This window comes from Miniopterus schreibersii, assembly GCF_964146895.1.
Source record: "Miniopterus schreibersii genome assembly, chromosome: X".
Lineage (NCBI taxonomy): Eukaryota > Metazoa > Chordata > Mammalia > Chiroptera > Miniopteridae > Miniopterus > Miniopterus schreibersii.
The window spans coordinates 71,413,173-71,440,996 of NC_138104.1; the positions used below are offsets into that span (position 1 = coordinate 71,413,173).

The 27,824-nt window shown below is 48.5% G+C and overlaps 2 protein-coding genes across 4 annotated transcripts in view; one reads left to right on the forward strand and one right to left on the reverse strand.

The window, feature by feature from the left end:
* Positions 1 to 22,174, forward strand: part of FGD1 (FYVE, RhoGEF and PH domain containing 1) — a 38,146-nt gene extending 15,972 nt beyond the window's left edge. The window contains exons 2-18 of one of the 3 annotated variants that reach the window (XM_081126676.1): positions 390 to 563; positions 866 to 1,043; positions 1,158 to 1,596; positions 2,836 to 2,925; positions 3,614 to 3,762; positions 5,702 to 5,858; positions 5,963 to 6,101; positions 13,331 to 13,389; positions 13,526 to 13,672; positions 14,073 to 14,165; positions 14,318 to 14,397; positions 17,898 to 17,928; positions 18,400 to 18,501; positions 18,860 to 18,985; positions 19,163 to 19,324; positions 20,368 to 20,511; positions 21,029 to 22,174. In XM_081126676.1, the coding sequence (XP_080982802.1) occupies positions 390 to 563; positions 866 to 1,043; positions 1,158 to 1,596; positions 2,836 to 2,925; positions 3,614 to 3,762; positions 5,702 to 5,858; positions 5,963 to 6,101; positions 13,331 to 13,389; positions 13,526 to 13,672; positions 14,073 to 14,165; positions 14,318 to 14,397; positions 17,898 to 17,928; positions 18,400 to 18,501; positions 18,860 to 18,985; positions 19,163 to 19,324; positions 20,368 to 20,511; positions 21,029 to 21,334 (2,576 nt within the window). In that variant the 3' untranslated portion in view covers positions 21,335 to 22,174. The remainder of the gene's footprint in view (positions 1 to 389; positions 564 to 865; positions 1,044 to 1,157; positions 1,597 to 2,835; positions 2,926 to 3,613; positions 3,763 to 5,701; positions 5,859 to 5,962; positions 6,102 to 13,330; positions 13,390 to 13,525; positions 13,673 to 14,072; positions 14,166 to 14,317; positions 14,398 to 17,897; positions 17,929 to 18,399; positions 18,502 to 18,859; positions 18,986 to 19,162; positions 19,325 to 20,367; positions 20,512 to 21,028) is intronic. The other 2 variants (XM_081126675.1, XM_081126674.1) reach the window with 2 other exon arrangements.
* TSR2 (TSR2 ribosome maturation factor) lies at positions 22,149 to 26,682 on the reverse strand. Its single transcript, XM_081126677.1, has 5 exons — positions 26,566 to 26,682; positions 26,256 to 26,346; positions 23,946 to 24,037; positions 23,213 to 23,383; positions 22,149 to 22,998 (listed from the first exon to the last, which is right to left on the reverse strand). Exons 1-5 carry the CDS (start codon positions 26,647 to 26,649, stop codon positions 22,864 to 22,866), a joined length of 573 nt encoding a protein of 190 aa, XP_080982803.1. The 5' UTR covers positions 26,650 to 26,682; the 3' UTR covers positions 22,149 to 22,863.
* Positions 26,683 to 27,824: the final 1,142 nt, after the last annotated feature.

The window sequence follows — 27,824 nt, forward strand, 5'->3', positions numbered from 1 at the left end:
AGGAAGTCTACGTGTCCTCAGGACCCACTTTGGCTATCTAAACCAGGCCTGCAAACACATAAGCAAACTACAGAGCACTCACTCCCACCCCACCTGGTTAAACTCCCAAGTACATAACGCCTACTGACATGTGAGGAATCAATGTATTGATCACAAAGAACTCTTATCATGTTGTCAAAGGTCTTCTCTAGTGGTGAAAACTGCCAGCCACAGCCCTGAGTCTGGCTCTTCATCTGACCGCCGGGATAGGGGCTTCCCAGAAAGGCAGTGTGGCCAGGAAAGGGGATCAGGCAAACCTGACACCCCAGATACCTACTAAGATGTGCTACTCCCCAGTCCCCTTTGCAGTAACATCAGTTGTTTCACACCCAGTTTCTTCCTCTCCTCAGGGCTGCACCAGGGAAACCGGATCCTGGTGAAAAGTTTGTCCCTTGACCCTGGCCAGAGTATTGAGCCTCATCCAGAAGGTCCCCAGCGGCTTCGCTCAGACCCCGGCCCCCCCACTGAAGCCCCCAGCCAGCGTCCTTCGCCACTGAAGCGGGCACCGGGTCCAAAGCCACAGGGTAAGTTGTTTCAGAGAATGGCAGAGAAATAGCACAGGAGAAGGGACAGAGGAAGGGAAAGTTTGGCCATTGGCAGAGGAGAGGCACATTGGAAGAACAGGAGCACCATGGTCTCAGGGCAGAGGCTGTGGCTTGGAGCTAACGTGTGTACACTGGGACCTCGCCTCAGGCCTGCTCTGTGCCGACTTCAGCAAAGGTGCAGACTCGGGGTTTGTGGAAGGGCTTGTGGCCTGGCCACGACAGCCCCATCCAAACCCAGCTTACTGGGACCTCCTCTCTCTTTTCCCTGTCCATCTCTCCAGTGCCCCCAAAGCCCAGCTACCTGCAGATGCCCCGGATGCCCCCTCCACCTGAGCCCATCCCCCCTCCACCATCACGCCCGCTGCCTGCAGACCCCCGAGTGGCCAAGGGCCTGGCTCCCAGGGCAGAAGCCAGCCCCAGTTCTGCAGCAGTATCCTCACTGATCGAGAAATTCGAAAGGTGAGTCTGGTCCCGGGGGAACCCTATAGGGACGAGGGTGGAAGGACAGTTATAAGACAGGCCTCTCAGCCAAGCTCACACCCTGCCTCCATGTGTGTCCACCACCCGCCTCAGAGAGCCTGTGATTGTCGCCTCGGATAGGCCAGCCCCTGGCCCCAGCCCAGGTCCCACAGAGCCGGCCATGTTGCCACAGCCACCCCTGCAGCCACCAGTGCCCCAGCTCCCCGAGGGCGAGGCCTCCCGCTGCCTGTTCCTGCTGGCTCCTGGACCCCGGGAAGGCGAGAAGGTGCCCAACCGGGACAGCGGCATTGACAGCATCAGTTCGCCATCCAACAGCGAGGAGACCTGCTTCGTCAGTGATGATGGGCCCCCCAGCCACAGCCTCTGCCCCGGGCCCCCTGCCCTGGCCAGTGTCCCTGTGGCTTTTGCCGACCCCCACCGGCCCAGCTCCCAGGAGGTTGATAGTGACCTGGAGGAGGAGGAGGACGAGGAGGAGGAAGAGAAGGACAGAGAAATCCCAGTGCCCCTGATGGAGAGACAGGAGTCTGTGGAGGTACTGACCCATGTTTGCTGAGTGACAGGGCCATGTGGAGAAACCAGTGCTTCTCGAAGGAAAGCATATTTCACTTTGGATGCTGGGCTTCCCTGGTTCCCTGGTACTAAATAGGAGTAGCAAACCCCTGCCCACCCCCCCTCCATCAGTGTGACTACCAAAATGACCACACACAGTTCCAAATGCCCACCTGGAAAGTTGTTCTACCCTCATCAGAGAACCACTAGCTGGGCCTCAGTTTTTCCATCTTGAAGATGGACATCCTGGTTGGTGACCTTTACAGTCCTGTTCTGGCTGGAAAACCCGATGACTTAATAGCTTTGTGATATTGGGCAAGTCTCTGCTCCCCCACCACAAGCCTCAGTTTCTTTATTTGTAAAATAGAAAGCCTCTCACATCCAGAGGGACTTCTTGACAGCTGGCCTCTGGAGGGGCACAAGAGCTAGAGTTGCCCAAGTACCTGAGGCCCTAAGGATAAAGGCTCTTAGCCACAGGAACCTCTTTCTGGGCCCTGGCAGCCTGACACTGCTTCCAAAGGCATCCTTAGGTCGCAGCCAGAATGCTTGCTCCACTAGAACCCAGCTTAAATGTGGGAGCTGAGGCCAGGGACTCACCAAATATATGTCCAATGAATAGGAAACTGGGCCAACAGGCAATGAATTTTATATATTTTTAGACTTTTGTGTTTTCCTCCCACCCCAGGTGCTCAGCAAAGCCTTTGCTGACAGTGAACTGAGTGGGTGAATAAATAACATTTATAGATGACTTAATCTGTAGTCTGCTATGTTTCATTTATATTAAATCTTTTAATTGTCTCAATTACAAATGAACATAGGCCCTATTATTATCTGTATATATAGATAAGGAGACTTAAATACAGAGCACAATTCATGCAAGCTAATGAATGGCAGAGCTAGGATTTGAACCCAGCAAGTCTGACTTCCCCACCCACATGCCTAACCACTGCACAATGCTGAATGAATAGAGAGCAGATCGCTGGGTGAACGAGTGGCCTAGTGAAGGAGTTCAAGGCATCTGAATTGACGAGTGGCTTTTAGTATACACTGAAGAGTCAGGGATGAAGCTAGAGGGCTTATAGGTCTAGAAATGGGAGGTAGGATTGTCTCTGAGTGGCATTAGACTTAGAGTAGCACTTGAGCTATTCTGAGAATTTGGGGGGCTTGTGTGAGGGCTGGGGTACAAGATGATGGATCAGTGGTTGCCTCTTCTCCTTTCCAGTTGACCGTGCAGCAGAAGGTGTTCCACATTGCTAATGAGCTCCTGCAAACAGAGAAGGCCTACGTTTCCAGGCTCCATCTCCTGGATCAGGTGAATAGCCCCTCAGGGGTCCTGGGGCCCTAGAATCTGGTAGGTGGATTCCAAGGAGGAAGTGATGGGACCTGAGCCCAACCCTACCATTGGGCCAAAATCTAGAGGTAGTAAGGCTCCTCTCTGACCTTGACCCCCATCCTGTCCCTAAAGTAAACTTTGATTATGACCCCCAAACTTGATCTTTGTACCAACCCTCATTCTTAACCCTGGGCGGGTACACCAGCCCTGACTGCAGCTCTGACCCAGATCCTGAATTTACCCCTAGCTATAAACCAGACCTTGAACCTCATTCTAACCCTGACCCCAAATCCACTAGAATCCCTAAAGGTAGGGATTTTTATCTGCTTTCTTCACTTCCTGGCACATAGTAGGCACTCAAAAATATTTGCTAATTGAACGGATCTAATTCCAACCTTCTCTCTGACTCTGAATCTAATTCTGACCTTAACCCTGATTTTGACTTCTCGTTGTTCCAGTGCCTACCTCAAGGTCCTAACCTTGAGAACCTGAAATCCAACCCCACATATAAACCTAACTCCATTCCCTCTCTCCTCAGTCTCAAGACCATGCTCATACCAAAAGGTCCACAGTGCTGCCCACAAACACTGCCCTCGCCTGCAAGCTGCCCCTTCCCTAGCCAAACCCCAGGCCCAGCTGGGCTGAGCACTCCTGCCCTGCCCTACAGGTGTTCTGTGCCCGGCTGCTCGAAGAAGCTCGGAACCGCAGTTCCTTCCCGGCCGACGTTGTCCACGGCATCTTCTCTAACATCTGCTCCATCTATTGCTTCCACCAACAATTCCTGCTGCCTGAGCTAGAGAAGCGTATGGAAGAATGGTGAGGGGCCCCAGATCTAGGCTTCTCACCCTCCTGTCCACTTGCCTGTCGAGCCCAGGCCAGATGTGTGCACAAGTTCATTCCTGCCTGCCCTCTCCTCTTACTATCTGTCACAAAAAGAATCAGGCCCAAGCTCTGCCTTCTAGGCCCTCCTAGACTAAAAGGAAACACAGTCCAGGACTCAGAAAATTATAAGAGTACAAGGTTAAGCCCGGCCGGTGTGGCTCTGGTTGAACATCAACCCATGAACCAAGATGTCACCGATTTGATTCCTGGTCATGCACATGCCCAGGTTGTGGGCTCAATCCCCACTAGGGGGCATGCAGGAGGCAGATGATTGATTTTCTGTCTCTCTACCCCTCTCCCTTCCTCTCTCCCTAAAATCAATAAAAACATAAAATAAAAAGAGTATGAGCTTAAGACTGGGTTCAAATTCTAGCTCTGCCATTTGTAGTTTTGTGATCTTAAGTTTCTTAAATTACTATGCTTCAGTTTCCTCTCTATGAAATAAAGGTAGTAAGAGTAGCTTACCTCTCCCAGCCAGTGTGGCTCAGTAGTTGAACATTGACCAGGAGATCATGGTTCAATTCCTGGTCAGGGCACATGCAATGCAGGCTTCACCCCCAATAGGGGGCGTGCAGGAGACAGCTAATCAATGGCCCTCTCTCATCATTGATGTTTCTCTCTCTTTCTCCCTTCTTCTCTCTGAAATCAATAAAAACATATTTTAAAAAAGAATAGCCTACCTTGTAGGGTTGTTTTAAGTATTAAATTAGTCGATTCATATAGAGAGCTTAGAACAGTACCTGATATATAACAAATGCTCAATGAATGTGAGCTGTTGTTATTTTTTTACCAGTGCTATGACAGAGCTCAGAATGGGAGGCTGTGAAAATCCAGATAAATGGACCAAACCAAGCCTGGGGGGTTAGAGAAGGATCCAAGGAGGAGGTGATGTCTGAGCCGAGGCCTGAAGTAGAAGGGCAGGGGTGATAGGCAGTCTCCCAACCTCCAGGCTCTCCTCTTGCAATCCATCTTTTAGAGCAGGGGTGGGGAACCTCTTTTCTGCCAAGGGCCATTTGGATATTTATAACATCATTCGCGGGCCATACAAAATTATCAACTTAAAAATTAGCCTTCTATATTTGGTCAAACATTTAATTAACTCACCCCTAATGTGATGGCTGGAACTGCTTCTCTTTGGTTAGGCCTTGGAAGGGCCAGACCAAATGATTATATGGCCCATGGTCTGGACATTCCCCACCCCTGCTTTAGAGTCTACACCACCTTCCGTAATGGTCTTTCTGAACAATAATCAGACCATGTCACTTCCTGCTTAAAATCATCTCTACACTCCCCATACCCACAGGATAAAATATGTCCCCCTCACCAGACAATGAACAGAGAGGGCTGGCATGAAGCCAATTCCTACATTTCTCCAATTGACTATGACCCTTGAAGGCTGGACCAGGCATGGTCCTGTGTGTCCCCTAGGTGACTGAGACTCCTGAGGAGTATGATCAGGCCTGGTCACTTTGCCTACCCTACCAGACTGTTACCCTCTTGGGGCTCCACTAAGTGTGATTCATTTGTGTCCCCAGAATCACCCAGCACAGGACTGGGTGCAGAATCAATAATCGGTGTTTGAAGTGGCCCTTGCAGTTAGGTCAGGGCAGGCATTCCAGGACATGTCATTCCTGCTGCTCGAGCAGGGCAGAGTAGGGGCAGGTGGCAGCCCAGGCCATAGTCTCAGGTCAAGCTGAGCCTCTTGGCCTAATTGGCCTATTAGATAAGCAGAATTTCTGAAGGAGCTGACTGGCTGAGAAGTAGATTTCCAGAACTAAGAGACCCCATAGGTCTCTGCCTGGGGCAGGAAGGGGATAGGGGGACTGGAGGACAAGTATCAACAGGAACATGTCAGCTTCTGCTTCCGCCCCAGGGACCGCTACCCACGCATCGGAGACATCCTGCAGAAGCTGGCACCCTTCCTCAAGATGTATGGCGAGTATGTGAAAAACTTTGACCGGGCCGTGGAGCTGGTCAACACCTGGACAGAGCGCTCCACCCAGTTTAAAGTGATCATTCATGAGGTGCAGGTAAGCTGCAAAGATGGATGGGGCAGACTGGGGAGGAGAGGTCTGCAGGGACCAGGTCGGGGTCTGTGGACAGTTTTGAGCCCCTCTACCTGTGCCTGTCACAGAAGGAGGAAGCCTGTGGCAACCTGACACTGCAGCACCACATGCTGGAGCCCGTACAGCGCATCCCCCGCTATGAGCTGCTTCTCAAGGACTATCTGTTAAAGCTGCCCCATGGCTCCCCAGACAGCAAGGACGCCCAAAGTGAGTACACACACTCGGGCCCAGCCCCCCGCCAAAACTTCACGCACGGGGTCAGCCTTCATTTGCCACATAGTTAAAATCCCAGAATAGGATCTCCAAACTGAAAGGCCCACATTGAGGTTCTGAAGTAAGACCCTGGATGAACCTCCAGGTTGAGAACTCTGCCTGAGTCCCCCAATCTGAAGTTCCCGACTGCAATGCCAGAGTTGGAGGCACTTGCCCAGAATGATTCCCTAAAGGAAGCTACCTGTTTTCTAGGACAAGACCACAAGGCTCACCCTTAGGCTTGTCCTCAAATGTAGTTGTCTCAAGTCCAAAGGGACTGAGCTACCAGGCTGAGAGCCCAGACTGACCCCTCAGTCAAGTTTCCACAGCTGAGTTCCCAGAAAGAGATTTATCTCATCAAGCCTCTGATTTTACATCCTCCACATTTAGAGCTCCACTCCCTACCTGCCAGCCCCTACCCAGAATGAACCTCCCAAAAGAGCCTCCAAGTCTAATCAGAGCCCCACAGAATAAGCTCTCCAGAACTGAGCACCCCAGACTGAACTAGACATTTTCTTTTCTTTTTTAAAAATATGTTTTTATTTATTTTATTTTATTTATTATTTATTTATTTATTTTTATTAAACTTATTGGGGTGACAATAGTCAATATGAACACATAGGTTTCAGGCGTGTGCTTCTATGTTACAAGAGGTGTATATTGTTCCGTGTGCCCACCACCCAAAGTCATACCTTCTCCTATTACCATAAGACCCCTTTCACCCCCCAACCTCCCACCCCCTTCCTTCTGGCAACTACCACATTGCTGTCTGTTGGACTTGGTATTTTCTTTTTTTTCTTTTTAACATATCTTTATTGATTTCAGAGAGGAAAGGAGAGGGAGAGAGAAAGATAGAAACATCAGTGATTAGAGAGTCACACCCCCAACTGGGGATCGAGCCACAACCCAGGCATGTGCCCTGACCGGGAATCGAACCCCGATCACCTGGATCCTAGGTCAATGCTCAACCGCTGAGCCACGCCCGGCCGGGCTGGACTTGGTATTTTCTGCCTCCAAGATTTATATCTCTAGGCTGAGATGCCACCTCCCCACACTGAACCACTAGAAAAGTGTTTAATTCTGATTCCTCCAGTATGAGACCCACCCCCCAGGATCACCCAAAAAAGTGATCCCCAGAGTCTCCCCAACTTTCTCTCCCCCTGACTGTCATTTCCATTCATTCCTTCATTAACACAACAGGTCTTTACCGAACACTGCATGTTCTGTGCATTGTCTTAGGCATAGGGAATATGAAGATGAACAAGACAGACATGGTCCTTGATCGCAGGAAGCATATATCCTAGTCAGAAAAATAGATAATAAACAAAAGTACAGCAGGTTCTCAAATAACATCACTTCCTTCAATGCCATTTCATTAGAACATTGGTGAGATGCCATGGGAACTTAGCTCTTGCCTATATCAATTAGCCTATGCTAAAACTGGTTTCATTACACATCATTTCTCCACAGTTACAAGAACCAATGACCTTGAGGACTTACTATAATAAATACACAGGAAAATATTAGATAGGTGCTATGTGTAATTCAGAGAATAAGAGGGTGATGCACCTGACTGGGGAGCCTACTCTAGATTGGGTGGCTTCTCTGAATAGAAGATAATTGAATCAAACCCGAATAACAGGAAGAAGGGAGCCATGTGTCAGTTGGGGAAGAGCACTGATTCAGGAGTCACATGTTCCAGGAAGAGGCAACAGCAGGTGCAGAGCTCCTAAGGGGGAGGTTAGTAGAGGGGTGGCAGCTTGCTTATCTCTAGACCAACAAGAGGACCAGTGTGACCTGAGCATGACAAGTGAGTGTAGAATTATAGAAGTAGGATTGGAGAGAAGAGCAAGACTTTGAAGGCAGAGATAAGTAGACGGGTTTTATTCCGAGTGCAGGGGGTAGTCATGGGAAGGTATTGAGAGAGGGAACCATGACACCACTTAGAAGCCTCTTTGCAATAATTTAAGTGATGCCCGGCCGGGCGTGGCTCAGCAGTTGAGCGTCGACCTAGGATCCAGGCGATTGGGGTTCGGTTCCCGGTCAGGGCACATGCCTGGGTTGCGGGCTGCAGCTGATCAATGACTCTCTCATCATTGATGTTTCTACCTCTCTCTCTCCCTCTCCCTTCCTCTCTCTGAAATCAATAAATATATATTTAAAACTAATAATAATAATAATAATTTAAGTGAGAAAAGTTGGCTTAGATGAGGATGGTAGTGGTGAAAGTAGTGAGAAATGGTTGAATTCAAGATATACAGTTGGCCTTGAACAACACAGGGTTCAGGGCACCAGCCCCCATGCAGTCAGAAATTCACATATAGGTTTTGACTCTCCAAAAACTTAACAACAAATAGCTTACTATTGACTGGAAGCCTTACTGATAGCATAAATAGTCAATTAACACATGTTATATGTATTACATACAGTATTTTTACAATAAAGTAAACTAGAGAAAAGAAAATGTCATTAAGAAAAACATAACAAAAAATACATTTATAGAATTTATTGAATAAAATCAATGTATAAGTGGGCCCACGCAGTTCAAACCCATGTTGTTCAGGGTCAGCTGTATTTGAAAGAACTAGAGTGCAATGGTTGTGGGGATTGGGAGAAAGAGTCAAGAATGACTTGCAAATTTGGGGGCTGGAGGTAATGGTTCCTGAGATGCGCTTAGGAGTTTGATTTTGGACTTGTTCAAAGTGAGCTGCCAGTTAGACTCATGCCAAAGATGAGTCTAGAATCCTAGGGAGAGAGATCTGGATGTCACTGGCACATATACAGTATGCAAAGCCATGGGGCTGGACACAGTCACCAAGGGAGTGAGTGTAAATGAAGAAGAAAAGGGAGCCAAGGACAAAGCTAAAGGAGGTGGAATCAGCAGAGGAGACTTAGAAAGTAGCAGGAAAGTAGGAGGAAAACCAGGAAAATGGGGGGTCCTGGAAGCCACAAGGGAACAGACCATTGTGTCCACTCCCTAAACTGAGCCCCCCTCCACCCCACCAGACAGGGTACTTTTCTACTAAGCTTGGACCTCTAGAAAGAACCAGAACCTGAGAAAGTTTGGTAGCTGAGCTCTACAGACAGACATCTGCAGACTAAGTACTATATTCCTCTCCCCAAATGAGAGCCCCCTCTGAGGTACCAGGATGAGCTACATAACCTAAACCTCTAGAAAAAGCCATCCACACTGATTCCCATGGACTGACATCTCTAACCTAAGCCTTCGGGCTGAACCTGGTCTAAGGTCCCAGAGATCCCCAGACTGGGCCTCCAGAATGGTCTCCCTACCCTGAGCTCTGAGAATGGGTTCCCAGTAAGAGCCCTCAGTCTGAGGTCCCAAAGTGAGTTTCCCCCAAAAGAACCTCCCAGTCTGATCTCCTTGGCCACCATTCTATAGACAGGGATTGCCAAACTGAACACCCTAGATTAATCCCTCCATTTTCTGTCCCTTAGACAGATACTTCTAGCCTGAGCCCAAAAGACTGACACTCAAGATCCATCCCACAGACTGAGACCACTGAGCCCTCAGACTGGATTCCCAGAGTTCCCCAGTGTGAGCCCCGAGAGAAAGAACGCTGAGATGGAGCTGCCTAGACTGAGCTCCAGACAGAAACTCCAGGCTCTGTTCGCCCTAGCCCAGGTCCCCCAAATTAAGCTACCCATGCCAAGCTCCAAGTCTAATATTCCCAGTCTCAACTCCCAGACTGACTTCCCCCAGACCAAGCCTCCATTTTCTACCTCCCAGACTTAGATTTACGGATTGAGATTCCCATGTTGAGTCCAGCAGATTGCAGTCTCCAGATCGGACCCCACTCTGAGAACTGAGGACACCTCACTGCCACTGGGGTCCCCACAAGAAGCCTCTTGTCTTCATTTCTCTACTCAGAACCCATGAATTCTATAGAATCACATGTCCATATTGAGCTTCCAGGACTGAGTTTTGCAACATAACTTCCATACTGGATCCGTAGCCTGATATTTCCAAACCAAAATTCTCCAAATGAGCTCCCCGGACTGGACCCCCAAAGTGAGCTGCCAGTGCAGCTCCCTAGACTATGCTCTAGATTGAGTCCTTTTTTCCACCTGTGTGTCCCTGAGCAAGCTGCTGAGTCTCTCGCCTGTTTTCTGGTACAATGAGGGTGATGATACCTTTCTTAAAGAGCTGTCTTGAGGGAAAAAGAGATAATCCGGGTAAAGCTTTTAGCATAGTGCCTGACGCATGGTAAAGGCTCAACAAATGTTAGCTGTTTTTATTACTGAATCCCCTGGCTGATGTCGTCCATACTAAGTACCCCTAAAATGAATCCCCAGGTTGAGTTCATCTTTTACACCAATCTCAACCCTATCTGTGTCCCCAGAATGAACCTCAGAGCTTGAGCTTGGCCGACTGAGCTCCCCACACTGAGCCCAAAGATGAATCCCCACAAAAGAACTTCCCAATCCAGTTTCCTGAGCTTCTCAGAATGAGAATCTCTTAATGAGAGCCAGCCCGATACATGCTCACTAAGTTCCCTAGGCCAAAAACTTAAACTGACCTCCTTATGTTTTACCCCTCAGACTAGAATCCCCAGGCGGAGCCCCAGAAAGTGCCTCCAGGTCTGAGACCCACTGAATCATATCTCTGGTTCCCCACCCTGACTCCCCCACTTTCTAATTCCCAGACTGAATTCTGCAGCCTGGACCCTAGACTGGGCTCCCCAAACCAGGTCAGCTGGAACTCCTAGCCTGAACTGCTTACACTGAGCTCAAGGCTGAACTCCAAATAAAGATCCTAGACTGCCAAGCCCAGACCAGGCCTTACCAAAGCCCCAATACCAAGCTCCCCAAAATGTGCTCCTTAGCCTAAACCCCCAAATGAATTCCTGGACTGACATCCCCACACTGAACCTCCAGAAGGAGCCTGTGTACACTGGACCCCTGGAAATGCCAGTCTGTTTCCCACACAAGACATCTGCATACAGAGCTCCTGATAGCAAAGCCTGCCTACACGGTAGCCTCTGCAGCCCTGAGCTTGTATGCCCACAGCTTGCCACTCTTTTTCCTGTCCCCTTCTCTGGGTACCTCCTACCTCCACCACCCAGCATGCCCCCTTCCCTGGGATGGAGGAGATGCAGAATGCGTAGGAAAAGGGCAACTGAAGAGAGCAGCCACAGCTCTGATGTCAACTCTGCTGCCTCCCAGGTAGACAACCTAGGGCCGCCACCTCTTTTCTCTGAGTCTGTTTCCCCATAGGACAAACAACACAATCACACCTATCTTATCGGGCTGTGAGGATTGAAGAAGCTAATTTATGCAAAGCATCTGAAGGGGAGCCGTGGAGAGGGTGGTGGGGCCTTAACTCTGTCCTAGGGAGCTCCTTGTCTACCGCGGGATACAGATGTGGCTATGTAAACACACAGTGAACACAGTATGACCAGTGGGACAGAGTGGAGATAAGGAGAATGTGGGAACCCAAACAGGGTCCTAACCCAGCCTGGGAATTCAGGGTGGGCTTACTGGAGGAGGTAAACTGAATCCAGAAGACTCAGTAGCAGTTGGCCAGGTGAGGCAATACAGGTCGTGTTAAGAGGAAAGCAGAGAAAACTGGAGACGTCAGCAGAAGCCAATCACCAAGGGCTTTGCATGCCAGACCAAAAGGCTGGGTCCGTATGCTGCAGGTGTAGGGGAGCCATTGGCAGATTTGAGCAGAGGAGTAACAGCCAGGCATGTATAAGAAAGCTCTCTCTGGGAGCTCGGGAAGAAGAGGGGTTGGCGGTTGGAGCCTGGTACCTGAAAGGCCTGAACTGGGACAGAGGCTACAGATCTTGAGCACCAAGACCTGGTCATGGACGGAGGGCCTCTCAGGAAATCAAGACTTAGTTTGCCTACCACATGTACCCTCTTCAGAAGCAACTGCGCTCCTCCATTACAGATATATTTTCTGAGTGGTGAAATACAGCACCGTACAGACAAGAGTGGGGTGTAGTGCAAGTGGGGTGCAGTGCAGCTGGGCCTCAAGCATGGACGGGATTAGTGTATGGAAATCTCTAAGGACTTATGTCAGTTTTTTCCCCCTGATGATACCTGTTTACTACAGGAAATATGGGAGTTACAGCAAAGATGAAAGAGGTAGGGGAAACTCACCTGTGATACAAGCTCCCAGAGACTAAGCACAAGGCACATTTTGACATGTTCTTCCTGTTGTGTTTATACACCTCTACTTGCGAAATCAAGAAGTTTCAGTATATACAAGTTTGTATCCTTTTCTTAAAACATCCTGAGCATTTCCCAACTTATGAAAACCCCTACATAAGCATCATTTGTAAAGGTTGTTTAGCAGACCATTATATGAATGCACATTAATTTATGTAACTGAACCCCTACAGTTGGACATTTTTATTTCCAATTTGGCACTGTTATAAACACCAGTGCAATCAAAATGTATTTGGCCCGGCCAGTGTGGCTCAGCGGTTGAGCATCCACCTAGGATCCAGGAGACCACATTTCGATTCCCAGTCAGGGCACATGCCCGGGTTGCGGGCTCCATCCCCAGTCGGGGGCGTGCAGGAGGCAGCCGATCAATGATTCCTCATTGATGTCTCTATCTCTCTCTCTCCCTCTCCCTCCCCTCTCTCTGAAATCAATAAAAATATATTTAAAAAACAGAAGAAAAACAAAGTATATTTGTACTTAGAACATGTATTTTCTTAGTATAGTTCTTATAATCAGAATTATTGAGACAAAGAATAGGATCATCTCTTTGTTTCTTTATATGACTTTGTGATTATAAATGTAATACATGTTCTTTGTCAAAATTATGAAAAATACAGAGAAATCTAAAGAAGACAATAAAAACCACCCCCCATAGTCCCACCATCTAGAGGCAACTTACAAAACATGGGTATGTTTCCTTCCAGTTACATTTGTAACTGTTATTGTTATTTTTAATGGTAATAATAATCTTGTTAAGCTTGCATTGTATTGGCCACCAGCAATTCCATGTGTTACGATTCTACTATTGTTGCATTCATTGATACTGTTTCTGATTTTACGTGATGTTGCTATGGACATCTTTGAGGCTGGTGCTTTCTAGGGTGGAAAGGGTCTGTAGTCAGGCCAGGAGGAGGTATTCAGGAAGCAAAGGAGCCCCCAAGAGGCTCTTCCCTGCTAGCCCTACATCTGACTTCCCACTCTGCCCGCAGAGTCTCTGGAGCTGATAGCCACAGCAGCAGAGCACTCTAACGCTGCCATCCGCAAAATGGTGAGTGGCCCTTGTAGCCCTGCCCTTCCTTGGTCACCCACATGTGGTGTCTCTGTCTTGGAGGACTTGCGACTCGTGGACATTTGAGGGGAGGCCAGCACCCCAACCCTGCCTTTTGCTCACTGTCTCTTGCCAGGAGCGAATGCACAAGCTGTTGAAAGTATATGAGCTGCTAGGGGGTGAGGAAGACATTGTCAGCCCCACCAAAGAGCTCATAAAAGAAGGCCACATCCTTAAGCTGTCAGCGAAGAATGGGACCACTCAAGACCGATACCTCATATTAGTAAGTGCCAGGTGTGGGATTGTAGGTGGGCCACACCCTCCCCCCCACCCCACATGTTGACCTGATTCTCACTCCAGACTAGACCTCCTGCTAGTCAGTCCTTCCTCCATTAACTCAAATGTACTTTCACTACCTACACTAGGAATGTTTTTCCCTCCACTTCACAGATGATGTAACTAAGACTGAGAGAGAAGTGACTTGCTCAAGGTCACCCGACTAGGAAGTGACTCCCATGCCTAGGCTCTTTCCTTGCGACCTCTGTGCTCTGTCTGGGCTGTTTTCTCCACCTATTGCCTTGAGTCCCCAGTAATAAAGCGTCGGGAGTCCTATAAGAGTAGGGAGCTGGGCAGCAGCTCTCCCGGGTCCTCCGCACATACATTCCAAACCTTTTCCCTCCTAGTTCAATGACCGCCTCCTTTACTGCGTGCCCAGGCTGCGGCTCCTTGGCCAGAAGTTTAGCGTGCGGGCACGCATTGATGTAGATGGCATGGAGGTAAGCACCAGGAGGTGGGAAATGGAAACCCGAAGTGGGGCCTTGATGCTGGGAGGCTGCAACAGAGATGTTCTGACTGACCCCAAGTCTGTGTGCATGTGTGCAGAGGATGGGCCCTGTGGAACTCAATCATCTTTCTCCCTCCATTTCAGCTAAAGGAAAGCTCCAACCTCAATCTGCCTCGGACCTTCCTGGTGTCAGGAAAGCAGCGTTCCCTGGAGCTCCAGGCCAGGTACCTGCCCTTGCCCATACCTTCTCTTCAGATAGGCTGAGGCATTCTATGCCTAGGGCCGTGCTCAACAGGCTACCTTCCTTTGGGAGAGATTGTTCCAGAGAAAGGGTGGGCGCCTTTCCCCAAAGATAATGGCTTGTTCTTCTGGTGGGTTTGAATAACAACAACACAAATAGTTTATTGTAGATTAAGAGATTTAATAGAAATACCAAATGCAAAGCTTCATCCCTGATTGAGGCTGGTTTGAGAAAAACAGCCCTAGCATTGCCAGCGTGGCTCAGCGGTTGAGCATCGACCTAGGATCCAGGTGATCGGGGTTCGATTCCCGGTCAGGGCACAGGCCCGGGTTGCGGGCTCGATCCCCAGTTGGGGGCCTGCAGGAGGCAGCCGGTCAATTACTCTCTTATCACTGATGTTTCTGTCTCTCTCTCTCCCTCTTCCTTCCTGTCTCTGAAATCATAAAAATATATTAAAAGAGAAAAAGAAGAAGAAAAATAGCCCTAAAAGATATTTGCAAGACAATAGGGAAAATCTAAATGTGAATTACTGCTAGTTTCCTCTGATAGTGGCTATGTAGGAGAATGGTCTTGTTTTCTGATGACACCTGCTGAGGAGTTAGTATCATATCCTTGATTTATTTTTAAATGATTTATCAACCAAAAATACATACATATATACACACACATATACATATGAAATATATATTAATAATATAATATATATGAAGTAAATATAGCAAAATATTTAAAAATTTTGCATCTATATAGTGGGTATATATTTAATGTACTTGTGCTATACTGTCTGCTTTTCTGTATGGTTGAAATTATTCTTTTTTTTTTCCTTTTTATTGTATTTATTGGGGTGACACTGGTTAACAAAATTATACAGGCTTCAGGTGCACAGTTCCACAACACATCATCTGTACACTGTATTGTGTCTTCACCACCCCAAGTCAAGTCTCCTTCCATTACCATTTATCCCCGCTGTACCCTCCTCCACTTCCCCACACCTCCTCTCTCCCCCCAATCCCCACTGTTGTTTGTGTCCATGAGTTTTGAAATTTTTCATAAGAAAAAAATTTAAATAATCACAAATTTAAAAGTAATGCCTGGCCTTTTAACAAAGAGGCTTCTTTCTTATCTATCCTCTACTTGGATGGTTATAATAGTAGCTCACATTTAATGAAGTTGTATACTTGCTCTTATGCCAGATACTGTTTTAACTTAATTTTAACTTCAACAATTTAAGTGTAAATTGTTCAATCCTTAAAACAACCCTTAAAGTAGCTGCTGTCACCATCTACTCCATTTTACAGATAAGGAAACTGAGGCACACTTGCCCAAGATCCCACAGCTAGAAAGGAGCAGAGCTGTGATGGGAGCTCATGCTGCCTTCTGAGGGCCCAGGTGATAGGTATCAAGGTCATGGTCTGGGCTGGAGAATGGGTGCACATAGCTAGCTGATCCGCTTCTGACAGGCTGCGAGGAAGTGAGACATGAGAATCAGAAGCCTCATTGCTGGGACTGCATAGAGGCAGGAGAGAGATGAATACGGGCTAGAGGGTGATTGAAGTTCTGGGACAGAGAGCATCCTGGAGGCTTATGGCCAGGAAAGGGAGAACAAAGCCTACTGGCACACCCAGGGGAAGGGCAGGTGTAGGGTCCAGTAGGGCCTAAGAAGAGCCTGAGTGACAAGCCACATGACTGGGACAGGTCCTCTGCTGGGAGGATGAGAGAGGGGGCCGCTGAGCGATGCTGGACGCCGAAGGGTGCCCCGACCAGTGTAGGGTTTTCTCCTAGCTGAAGGAAGGCTTGGAGGGTTTGCTTTGCAATTGTTTTTACTGCTCTTAAAAATATATATTTTAATGAAAAATTCAAATATCGAGAAAAGTAGAAATACAACAAACACCCATATGCCCATCACTTAGACAACTGGTTCTCAACCTTGGTCACAACCTCAGCTGGGGAGCTTTGAAAAAACCTGATGTTTGGGACCCACCCCCGGAGACCCCGATTTAATTTGTGTGGGGTATAACCTGAACATGAGGAGTTTTAACAGCTCCCAGGTGATATTAATGTGTGCAACAGGGGTTAGAATCACTGACTTAGAAATCAACAACTATTGACATTTTGCCACATTTATCTTTTACTGAACCTTTTTTTTTTTTAAAGTATGTTTTTATTGATTTTACAGAGAGGGAGGGAGAAGGAGAGAGATAAAAACATCAATCATGAGAGTCATTTAGCAGCTGCCTCCTGCACGCCCCATACTGGGGATGGACCCCGAAACCAGCACTTCTCAGCAGTCTCTATGTGGTCTCCACTTTTTCTCCTTGGTTATGAGGGTGCTCTCCAGCTAGTCTTCAGTTGATTATTCAGGATGGTTTTTCTATATTTTAGTTGTAATTCCAGTTTGGTCCCGGGAGAGTGTCAGTGTAGCTTCCACTCAGTCCACTGCCAGCTTTAATCTCTCCCCATCTTATTTTTTTTAAATGCATTTCAAAGTCAGTTGCAGACATTGCTATACCTCAACCCTAAAGACTTTGGTCTGCATATAATCAACTAAAGTTTAGTATTTGTTTTAGGTCTCATCCTTTTCGTGGGGCAAAATTTTCAGAGTGAAATGCATCAGCCTTAAGTGTACTGTAGATGAGTTTTGACAAATGTAAACACTTGTGTCATATACATTTTGTAAGCAAAAATGGAATGTTATGTGTATTTTACATATGTGGTTTTCACTTAACACATTATAAACAGCTTTGTACTTCATTCATGTTGTGAATGTGATGTACCATTCTGTAGTGATGTACCATTTTTCTTACCTGATTCCCTGTTGTCAGACACTTAGGCTGCTTCCAGTTTTTCACTAGAATAAACAGCATTGCAGTGGACATACTCGTAGCTTAACATTGGCTCACATCCTTAATTTTTCATGAAGTGGTTCTAAGAATATAATCAGAATTCACACTAGAAAACTACTTTTGATGTGTGGATGTGGAAGGGGATTAGAAAAGAGTAGGAGGGAATCAGTCAAGAGGCTGGGTCCAATTCCTAGTGATCACTTGATGGAGCTGCAACCAGGGCAGAGACCTTGGAAACTGCAGGGCAGACAGGAGCCTCCTTGAGGAAACCCTTAGCAGCCCCCACCCAAACTCCAGGCTGGGATAGGTCTCGTCTTCTGGACTCAGCCCAATTTTCACTCTGTCACAGCACTAATATCCCTGTGTTGTCCCTGTCTCTCCCAGCCCTCACCACTAGCTCCTTGAGGATAGGGTCCTCTCTGGGGCCCAAGTTCCTAGTGCTGAATCTGGAAAGTATTAGTAACTATTGAATAAAGTCACTTAGATAGGTTAAATGATGTGCCTAAGGTCACGTGAATTATAAGTGAAGAAGTAGAGGGTCAAACCCAGGTCTGTCTGACTCCAAAACACCTGCTCTTTACCACTCCAATTGCTTTTGCTTGGCCTGCCTAACCCAACATCTTTCTTTTTTGCCCCCAAGGACTGAGGAGGAGAAGAAAGACTGGGTCCAGGTAACCAAGAAGTCTTTGTGGTAGGGGGATGGAGGAGTATTAACAGTTCTCCCAGGGGTTGGTGAACTCTCCCCTAAAACTCACTTCTGACCAGTATTGGCCTGGACAAGAAACTTTCCCATCCCCATTTTACAGATAAGCTCACTGAGGTCCAGAGGTTAAGCAGAAACTCACAAATTATTACTTTAGAGACCTGGTTCCTCTGAGAGTATAAGCCCAGTGAGTTAAGCCCTGTAAAACCTTAAGCCCAGACAGTGGCTAGGAAGGCCTTCTGAGGTTTTTCAGCCACTGATCCCCCTCCCCCATTTCACAAATATAAGAACTGAGACCTGGATATAGGAAAGGACTTGCTCAAGGCCATACACCTAGCAAGGGGCAGAGCTGTGCCTAGGACCCAACTTTTCTGACCTCAGGCTAGGTCATAGGAAAGTGAGGTGATCTGACCTCTCATTTTTTACACCTCCTACCCAGGCCATCAACTCCACCCTTCTGAAGCATGAACAGACGCTGGAGACCTTCAAACTGTTGAACTCAACAAACAGGGAAGATGAAGACACACCCCCTAACTCTCCAGTAAGAGTCTACACCCCCTCCCTCTACACTGGGCCTCTAAGTCCCCACCTTACCTGGAGATGCCCCTCTCTCCTTCCCAGAGAGGAAAGACCAGAGAGGCAGTGCATGACTTCAGGAGCACAGTCTTCTGTTGGTAGGGCTGCAGAGAAATCACTGGGGAAATGGAGACCCAGAAAGTAGACGTGACTTGTCTTCAGTAGCACAATGAGGTAGGGATAGAGCCAGGACTCAAAGACAGGTCTTCTGAATGTGTCTGCTGCATCCCAATGATGATCCAAGCCTTGGGGCAGGGGTAAGGGTTGGCTGAACTGGGCTGGGGAGTAGCTGTCGCTGACCTGGGACCTGGCCCTCTCTCCAGAACGTGGATCTTGGGAAGCGGGCACCTACACCCATCCGAGAAAAGGAAGTCACCATGTGCATGCGCTGCCAGGAACCCTTCAATTCCATCACCAAGCGCAGGCACCACTGCAAGGCCTGTGGCCATGTGAGTGTTGGGAGACAGGGGCAAGAGCTAGGGAGGGGACAGGCTGGCAGCCTGAAGGCCCACTTCTGAGAGGGCTCGGTGCAAGTGGGGAAAGGCCATGAGTCCACTGTGGGATTTGGTACACTGAAGGGGAAGGCCTTCTGGAATCAGGCATCTCTTGCCCACTTGCCACTCCAGGTGGTTTGTGGGAAGTGCTCCGAGTTCCGGGCCCGCCTCATCTATGACAACAACCGCTCCAACCGTGTGTGCACTGACTGCTACGTGGCCTTGCACGGGGTGCCTGGGAGTAGCCCGGCCTGCAGCCAACATACACCCCAGCGCCGGAGGTCCATCCTGGAGGTAAGAACCAGGCCTATGATCACTAAGCCTTACACACCAACCACATGGGCCCCAGCCACTCACCCAGTGTTCCTGAGGCCTGACTATCTCTGAAACCGTATGGTGCTACGTGCATCCGCTGAACAAGTGACCCAGGCTTGGAGTGAGTAAAATGAATGCAATAGGGAATAGAAAGCCAGTGCTTTAGACATTTAATCTTCACAGTAATGAGTCTATATGTACTATTACTATCCTTGTTTTCCAAATGAGGAAACTGAGGCCTAAGGAGGTTATTTACCCAAGTTACACAGCCAGTGACTGGCAGAGCTTGCATGTTTTTTTAATTAACAAATTATCTTTTCTTATTATAAAGTAGGATATGTGCACTGAAGAAAATTAGACAATATAAACAAAAATAATAAAAACACCCTATTTCTTCTACCCACTAGATTACCACTAACACTTATGCTTCCTATCTTTCTAGGCGCGTGCACATTTTGGTTTTGTTTCTTAACCAAATCGAGGTATTTATTTTATTTAACATTTAAAGAACTCTTACTCTGCCTGCACTATTCTAAGTGCTTTGCATCTATTAATTCATTTAATCCTTACGATAGCTCTATATGCTTTCCTTCTAAGTCAATACATTCTCACCTAGAGCTGGGATTCTGAGCCATTCTGCCTTACCCACTCCCCCATCCCCTTAACCACAATGCCAGGTTGCCTCTTGCTGAGTATAGGGAATGGATATGTGATTAAAGATGAAGAAAAGGTGAGGTACAAATGTATAAATGACTTGCAGAATAAATGGACTGATGGAAGAATGCCTGACTGGCATTTAGGTGACCCTGCCAAGAGCTGTACAACCCTCCCACCAACTCTTACCAGCCATGGCCTGTCTGACTCACTGGGGGACATTGGGCAGATCACTACTGCTACCTGAGCTACAGTGTCCTCATCTGAAGTATGAGCATAGCAATACCAACACCGAGGGGTACTGAAACCCAGAGGAGCCAGGCTAGGCTTTCTATCAACAATGATGCCCTCTCTGTCTCTGGCCACAGAAACAGGCCTCAGTGGCTGCAGAGAACAGCGTCATCTGCAGCTTCCTGCACTACATGGAGAAAGGTGGAAAAGGCTGGCACAAGGCATGGTTTGTGGTCCCTGAAAATGAACCCTTGGTGCTGTACATCTATGGAGCCCCTCAGGTGTGCATCCTACTCCTTTGGGTCCTTTCAGCCACCTGGCAAAACCAGGCTATCCTCCTCCCCCTTCAGTCCTTGACCTCTCCTTGGCCTTAGGGGGTTGGGTGAGCCTAAGCTGAAATCAGAACCCCCACCCTTATGAGACAAGGACTGGCTAGAAAGGAGTGACTGTGGGCCAATGTACGTAGGGGAAATTAGGGTGAGTTGGGGAGGAAGCCAGAGTGGAGAAGGTACTACTAGATCCAATTTGGATGGGGAACAACATGTAAATGGGGGCAACAGCCTAGACAAAGGCTTGAAAACATTATTTGGTATATAGTGAGGAGATTAGCCCAGCTGGTTTTGGGTGTAGGAGGAAACGGGTATTTGAACCAAGCTTGCATCCTAGCCCAACATTTTCCTGTTGCTATCAGTGGAGCCTTGGAAGGTTCTTGATCAGGGAAAAGAAAGAGGGAGTTAGCAGATGAAAAACCAGTGAGAAGCCCAGCCCACGGTGACCCTAGCTCTGTCCGTTCCCCAGGATGTGAAAGCCCAGCGCAGCCTGCCCCTCATTGGCTTTGAGGTGGGGCCTCCTGAGGCAGGGGAGCGGCCTGACAGACGGCATGTCTTCAAGATCACCCAGAGCCACCTGAGCTGGTACTTCAGCCCTGAGACAGAGGAGCTGCAGCGGCGCTGGATGGCCGTGCTCGGCCGGGCAGGCCGTGGGGACACGTTCTGCCCAGGGCCCACACTGTCTGAGGACAGGGAGATGGAGGAGGCCCAGGTGGCAGCTTCAGGAGCCACTGCTGAACCCTCTGAAGCCCCCCAGGCCCGAGACAAGACCTAGAGGGTTTGGGGGGAACTGGGGCCCCCTGCCCCACACTCTAGCTGCCCATGTCCAACTGGGGGCCCCAGCCCCCTCCCTCCCAGCTCAGTCAATACTTGAACTCCCATCATGGGCACTTTCAATCCCGAATGCTGGGTCTTGGGTTTTTTAATTCATCTTTTCACAAAACGTGGGCTTTTAAAAGAAATATTCCTACAGTGATGTTAATTTTTCTTAATCCCTGTTCCCAGGGAGGGTGGGCTGTTGCTAGACCTGCCTGAACTAGGCAGTTTCCCCCCCCATCCCCTCCTTACCCTACAGATCCTGCCTCCGCCCAGTTTCCCCAAAAGCACCAGAGGCAGGAGACCTGGATTCAAGTGCCAATTCTTTCACTGAGTCCATGGCCCTGGCCCACCTCTGCCCCCTCATCCAGTGTCTTCACATGTATGATGCTAGTGGGGTGGTGACCAGATCCTTCCTGCCTCTCCATGGCTTACAGCTTCTACCCAGCCCCAAGGCTACCCAGTATTTTATCGTCCAGACCCATGGCAGGGCCACCGGGCAGGACAGGGGAACGGGGAAGAACAATGGATACTCTTGGTTTTGTTTTGTTTTTTAAAGAAAAATACAGTTTATTTCAGGCTTACGGAAACTGAGTGCACTGCTGTGCTCCATTTGTCCATCTGTTTGTCCAAAGTACCAGACTGCTAGGGTGGGTGGGCCTGGGTTGGTGGGCCCAGGTAGGTGGGCCTAGAACATACTCCCTTGCCGAGCTCTGAATCTCAGCTCCCAGAAAGATGATTTCAAGGCTACTTACAACAGGTCAAGCAACAGATTAAACATTAAGGTATTATTTATTCAAGTCTTAAGCCTCATCTCTGGACTTGGATAGAATTGGATGAAGAGTTTGGAAAGAGGTTGGAGGAAACAGAAAACAAAGCCCAGATCACCTAAGCTTACCACCTTGCCAAGGTCTAGATTTCCTGAAGGAACCCAGGGCTGGAGGCTGGGCTGCAGGATGGAGTGTTCCTGGGAGGTTCCAATTTCTGGATGGGTACAGAGCTGGTTTTGTGTGTGTGTGTGTGTGTGTGTGTGTGTACGTACACGGGCAGCGGGGAAGTGGGAGAAGTAGCACAGCTACTTTCATTCACATCGTCAATGAATCTTCCAGTTGCAAGTTCATCTCACCATTCCTGACCCAGCATGAGTACTGGTTCTGCTGGTCCTCCACCTGTCCACTGTCAGCCAGCATTCAGCTTCTCCAACCACAGCCACTCATCCTACTCTCCTCACACTGACTGCACCCAAGGCACTGTGCTGGGAAACCAGTCCTCATCGTTCAGATAGTAACTTATGGCCCAAGGGGGTGTGGTGAAGCAGGTCCTACCACCCCAAGACCAAGAACCCTAGGGCTCTTCTTCCCATGGAGGGAGCTAGACAGGGGAACAGGGAGCAGGTAGAGATGGGATAACCAGTCCAAAGGTCCACAGTCCTCCAAAAAAATCTCAAAACAACTGGTAAACAAGGGCCCAAGCCATTTCCAGCTCCACTCATTTCTTTCTCCGGACAATGGTCCAGCCATCCTCCACTATATCTTCTTCCTTAATAGCCTGGGAGTCTGGACCAGAGGGTTCAGGCTGGGGGCAGACCCCATCGGTAGCTGCTACATCATTTGTAGCTGTGACCTGGAGGAGAAATACAAGAGAGAGCTAAATACACCTTCCAGCTGTGGCCATTGGGAGACCCAGGCCCTCCTCCCAGCTTTGTGACCTTAGGGAAGTTACTTGCCCTCTCTGAATAATACAACCATTACCACCCCACCACTTCCCTATGAAACTAGCTGATCTCCCAGAAAATTTAAAATATCTACATCTCCCCACCCAAGGGCACCCCTTTCACCTCCATCTCCTCCACGCTGTCCACATCATCCTCATCCGTCTCTCTGGCTGTCGCAAGTGCGGTGGCTCTAACCCTGCACTTTCTTTGGGTGATGTGGGAGGTCATCTCCTTCAGAGCGGCCCCATCACCCCTCTGGAAGTGGTGGAACATGGTCTTCAGCTGCTGGCTGACCTACCAAGAAAACATTCAACCAGCTTGGATTTTCTAGAAAACCTACAATACAATAGCCCGTTTGCAGCAAGAGTGGGGAAAGATTTGGAATTTTTCCAGAAGAGAATGGGGCTCTTTCCTCCCCCAAGGAGTTGACTAATGAAGGAACCACATATGAAGGGCTCAGGTAAAGGCCTGAAGCACTGAACAGAGGCCACCTAGCAGGGAAGGCTCAAAAACTGGCTTTGAAAGATGGAAGATGTAAAGGGAGGCAATCCTAGCAGGGGGAGTGACGCTAACCAGAGCAGGGGTGAAAATGCACCTGGCCTGCCCTGCCCTTGGGATGGCGGTGAGGAACAGACCTGGCTGAGAATGATGTCTCAAGAGAAAAGAGAAGAGGCAGGGTTTGGAAAGGCCTTGGAAGACTAGACTTTTCTATTAGGCAATAGTGAGTCATAAAAGGTTCTTGTGCAAGATTCAAGAAAAGAATGGTTAGAGCCAAGGGTCTTAGCCTAAAATAGACAGTTGGAGAGAAGACAGACTGCAGGCAAGGAGATGGCAGTTGTGTCCATGACATGCTCACCTGAGGCAGACTCCCATCCTCCACAACTGTATCAAACTCGTTGGTCATGAGCTCCCCAAGGAAGTCCTCCACCTCATCTAGCTCCAAGTCCGCTGAGTAGGAAAGGATAGGGCCGTTTGGTCAAAGACCAGCCAACTTTATCACTCCTGCCTGCTATTCTTCATATACCTACTTGCTGGGTCCACATCTGGTAGGTGGGAAGGGTCCAAAGAGTGAGCCTTTTTATTTGCTGAAGTGCTCTGCATTCCAGGTTTGAACATCACTTTTTTTTAATGGAGAGACCCTTTGTAACTGTGACTCTACTGATACAGGAGGTCACAGACCAATGGGACAGGTAAGAAGAAATGGATATAAGTACTTGCAATGATGAAATATCATAGCCTTGACATCAACATCCTATTGTGGGACTTTGGCTAAGTGCCCCTCTCTGGGTTTCAGTTACCTTATAGGCCCATCCACTTTTTCTGAATTGGAGAATTAAGAACGTCTTCCACAAAGCTCCTCACTCTCTCTTCCCTGTGGGAGACCTCATGCACCCCTTTGGCTTTCCCAACCACTCTAACCAAATATCCCCCAAATCTTCCTCCAACCCAGACTGCTTCACCTGTTTCATAGGTGCCTCAGACTCTCCATATCCAAAGCCAGACTCATCACCTTACCCTTCAAACCTACTCCTCATCCTCCAGGGTTCCTCTGTATCATGAAAGGCACCTAATCCACCAGGCCACTCATACCAGAAACCTGCCTCCTTTTCCTTCCCCCACCACAGCCAAACAATCTCCAGATCCCTAATCCACCCCTTCTTTTCCATGCCTATCATCACCACTGCCCTAGTTCAGGCCTCAAGATTTTCTAGAGAGAAAAAGCCTCCTTATCAGTCTTTCCCTCTCTGGGCCATACTCCATGCTGATTACTTTCTTAACTTTCTAGCCAGCAAATCCCATCCTATTACTCACCTTAGAACCTGTGAATGATTTTTTCTCACCTACTGCAGTGTTCATATTGTGCATTTGAGAAATAACTATCCTGCTGGGTTTTAAAGGAATCTACTGTAGAAAGCTAATGGGAAACGGGCTTCTTTTTAGCAGTTCTTATCCTTCCATGCCTTTACTATGGTATTATTGTGACTCTTAAGTAAGAACTGAAGAAAAGAGCTTTTCTTCCATAATTTGACTGGAGAAGGCTTTTCTTCACTGAACATCTAACAAAACTACTCTTCCATAGTGTGCATTTTGGCAAATGCTAGCCTGAAGGACAAAATCAAAGGCATGTAAGGCCTTCCTTGTTCTACCCTTTTCCAGGGCCTCCCCAGCCCCCAGCTTTACTCTCTACCAGTCCTCTCTTCCACACAGCAAGAACCCACACAGGCCACACACACACACACACACACACACTCTCTCTCTCTCTCTCTCTCTCTCTCTCTCTCTCTCTCTCCAATACTGAGCACTCTACCACTTTCCAAATATAATAATACATAATCTCCTCATACCACAGAACTTATTTGAGTGTTGCCTCCTCCACCAAGTTAACTCCTTAAGACTCAGCTCAATCACTACCAAAGAAGCCTCCTCCCTAGTTTCATGTTACCCAAGCACCCTGAGCTCCTCTTTAATAGAACACCTACCACCCTGTGTGTAAATGCCTATTTACTTATCTGGATCCCTCACTAGATTGCAAACTTCCGTGAGAGAAAGGTCTTTGCTTAATGTCATCTCCAAGACTGAAAATCTGAATGAAGAATTTTGTAAAAGTCATACTATGCAAAAAGCCCTCTGCAGGGCCCCTTATTCTTATATGATCCTCAAGACACATCAAAGGTGTAGATGACTTGTTGAAATAGCCAAATGTGGTTATTGAGCACTTAAAATGTGGCTAGGTCAAACTGACATTTGCTAAAACTGTCAAATACCCGGCAGATTTTGAAAACTTAATGCTAAGAGAAGATGTAAAACAACTGCAGAAAACAGTTGAAGGTGATGTGACTCGCATTATATTTCTATTGCACAGTGCTGGGGTGGCTACTTTGACGCCCATTTCCGGAATTAGGAAACTAAGTGTCAGGGAGGTAAAATGACTTGTCCAGAGTGATATCATGAGTAATACCCGACGGTAAGGCATCTGAACTCAGGATTCTGACTCCAAAGCCTGCATTCATTCCACCTCGCCCTCAGGTACCGACCGACGATTACTCAAGAGGCCGGGCAGACTCGCCAACCGCTGCCTCCGGCTGCCCACCCTCCGCCTCCCTGTCCCCTCACCACACCTTCCCCCCCCCCCCCCAACCGGCCGCAGCACCTCACATTCACTCACCATTGCGGAAGAAGTACTCCTCCACGGCACCTCCCAGCCACTCGGCCTTCTCCTGGCTGTGCACGCCCCCGAAGCCATTCTCCACGGCGATCTGCAAGCACAGGCCCCAGCCCAACACGTCAGCCCGTCAGCCCGTCAGCCCGTCAGCCCGTCAGCCCGTCAGCCAGTCAGCCCGTCAGCCCGTCAGCCCGGCTGCCCGCTGGACGTGACGTAGGAGTCCGCCGCCTATGTGGCCGAGCCGCAAGGGCCAATCCCCGCCACCTCCTATTCTGTTCCAGGCCGTAACCATTCCCGGTCCAGCCCCACTCACCTGCAAGGCGGGCCAGGCCTCCAGAGCCGCGCGGACACCAACCCCGAAGAGCGCTCTCAAATCTCCCCCAGCGCCCGCCATCATCGGGCCGGAGCACCTGGGCCTCCGGCCGCCCAATCCCCGGGCAGCACTGCCCAGGCAGGATGAATCGAAAGCCGAGCCTGAGAACTCAGATTCATCTTTCCGCTGACCTGGCACCAAGACTAGAGCAATAGAGAAGTCTGTGAGAGGAACGGATGATAGCACCACACTTACTCGGGTGCAAGAATTCAATCAAAGGAAGCCAGAAGTGGAGGACGGGGCGGTCCATGGGTTCTCAGGCCATATTGGTACATCTTAGTCCAGAATGACTGGTGTGCTTGTGAGAAGAGGAGAACAGGACACAGAGAGAGACACCACACACATGCATGCAGGGAGAGATGACTATATGAACAGGGAGAGAAAGTAGACATCTGCAAGCCAAGGAGAAAGGCCTCAGCAGAAACCAAACCTGCCAACACCTTGATCTCGAACCTCTAGCTTCTAGACTTTAGAGAGAATACATTTTTGTTATTAAAGCCACGAGTGTGTGATATTTTGTAGTAACCCTAGGAAACTGATACAGTTGCACAACTCTGAATACACTAAAAACCATTGAATTGAACACTTGAAATGAGTAAAATTTATAAATAATATTTTAATAAAGCTGTTCTTGGAAAAGTATTGTAGATGACTTTCTCAAACAGCAGTTTGCAAACTTTGGACTAGACCGTTGTTAACAAACAGGACTGATGATTCTGTGCCTGGCCCTGTGCTGAAAGCTGTTGGGTCATGGAGTTTGATCAGATGCTCAAGGAGCTCAAAGTCTGGCAAGCAAGATTTGTCCAAGGACCATAGAGTATGATCAGTGCTCAGGGTGAATCTAGGTTTTGAAGGGCCTGAAGCAGATAGAATTTTGCAAGCTCTCTTTAAGAAAAATAGGACAGCCCTGGCTGGTGTTGCTCAGTTGATTGAGCATCACCCCAAGGACCAAGAGGTCACCAGTTCAATTCCTCGTCAGGCACATGCAGGGGGCCTCGAGGAAGCAGCCCATAGATGTTTCTCTTTCCCTCTCCCTACCTCTCTCTAAAAATCAATAAAGCCCACCCGGGCGTGGCTCAGCAGTTGAGCATCTACCTGGGATCCAGGCGATCAGGGTTTGATTCCAGGTGGGGGCACATGCCCGGTTGTGGGCTTGATCAATGACTCTCATCATTGATGTTTCTGTCTCTCTCTCTCCC

Excerpts from the sequence above, each read along its gene's own strand:
- TSR2 (XM_081126677.1), bottom strand. The coding sequence starts at position 26,649 with ATGATGGCGGGCGCTGGGGGAGATTTGAGAGCGCTCTTCGGGGTTGGT. Across the intron at positions 23,384-23,945 it reads AGGATGGGAGTCTGCCTCAG|GTCAGCCAGCAGCTGAAGAC; the intron begins GTGAGCATGTCA and ends TTTTCTTGGTAG. Across the intron at positions 22,999-23,212 it reads ACAGCGTGGAGGAGATGGAG|GTCACAGCTACAAATGATGT; the intron begins GTGAAAGGGGTG and ends TTTCTCCTCCAG.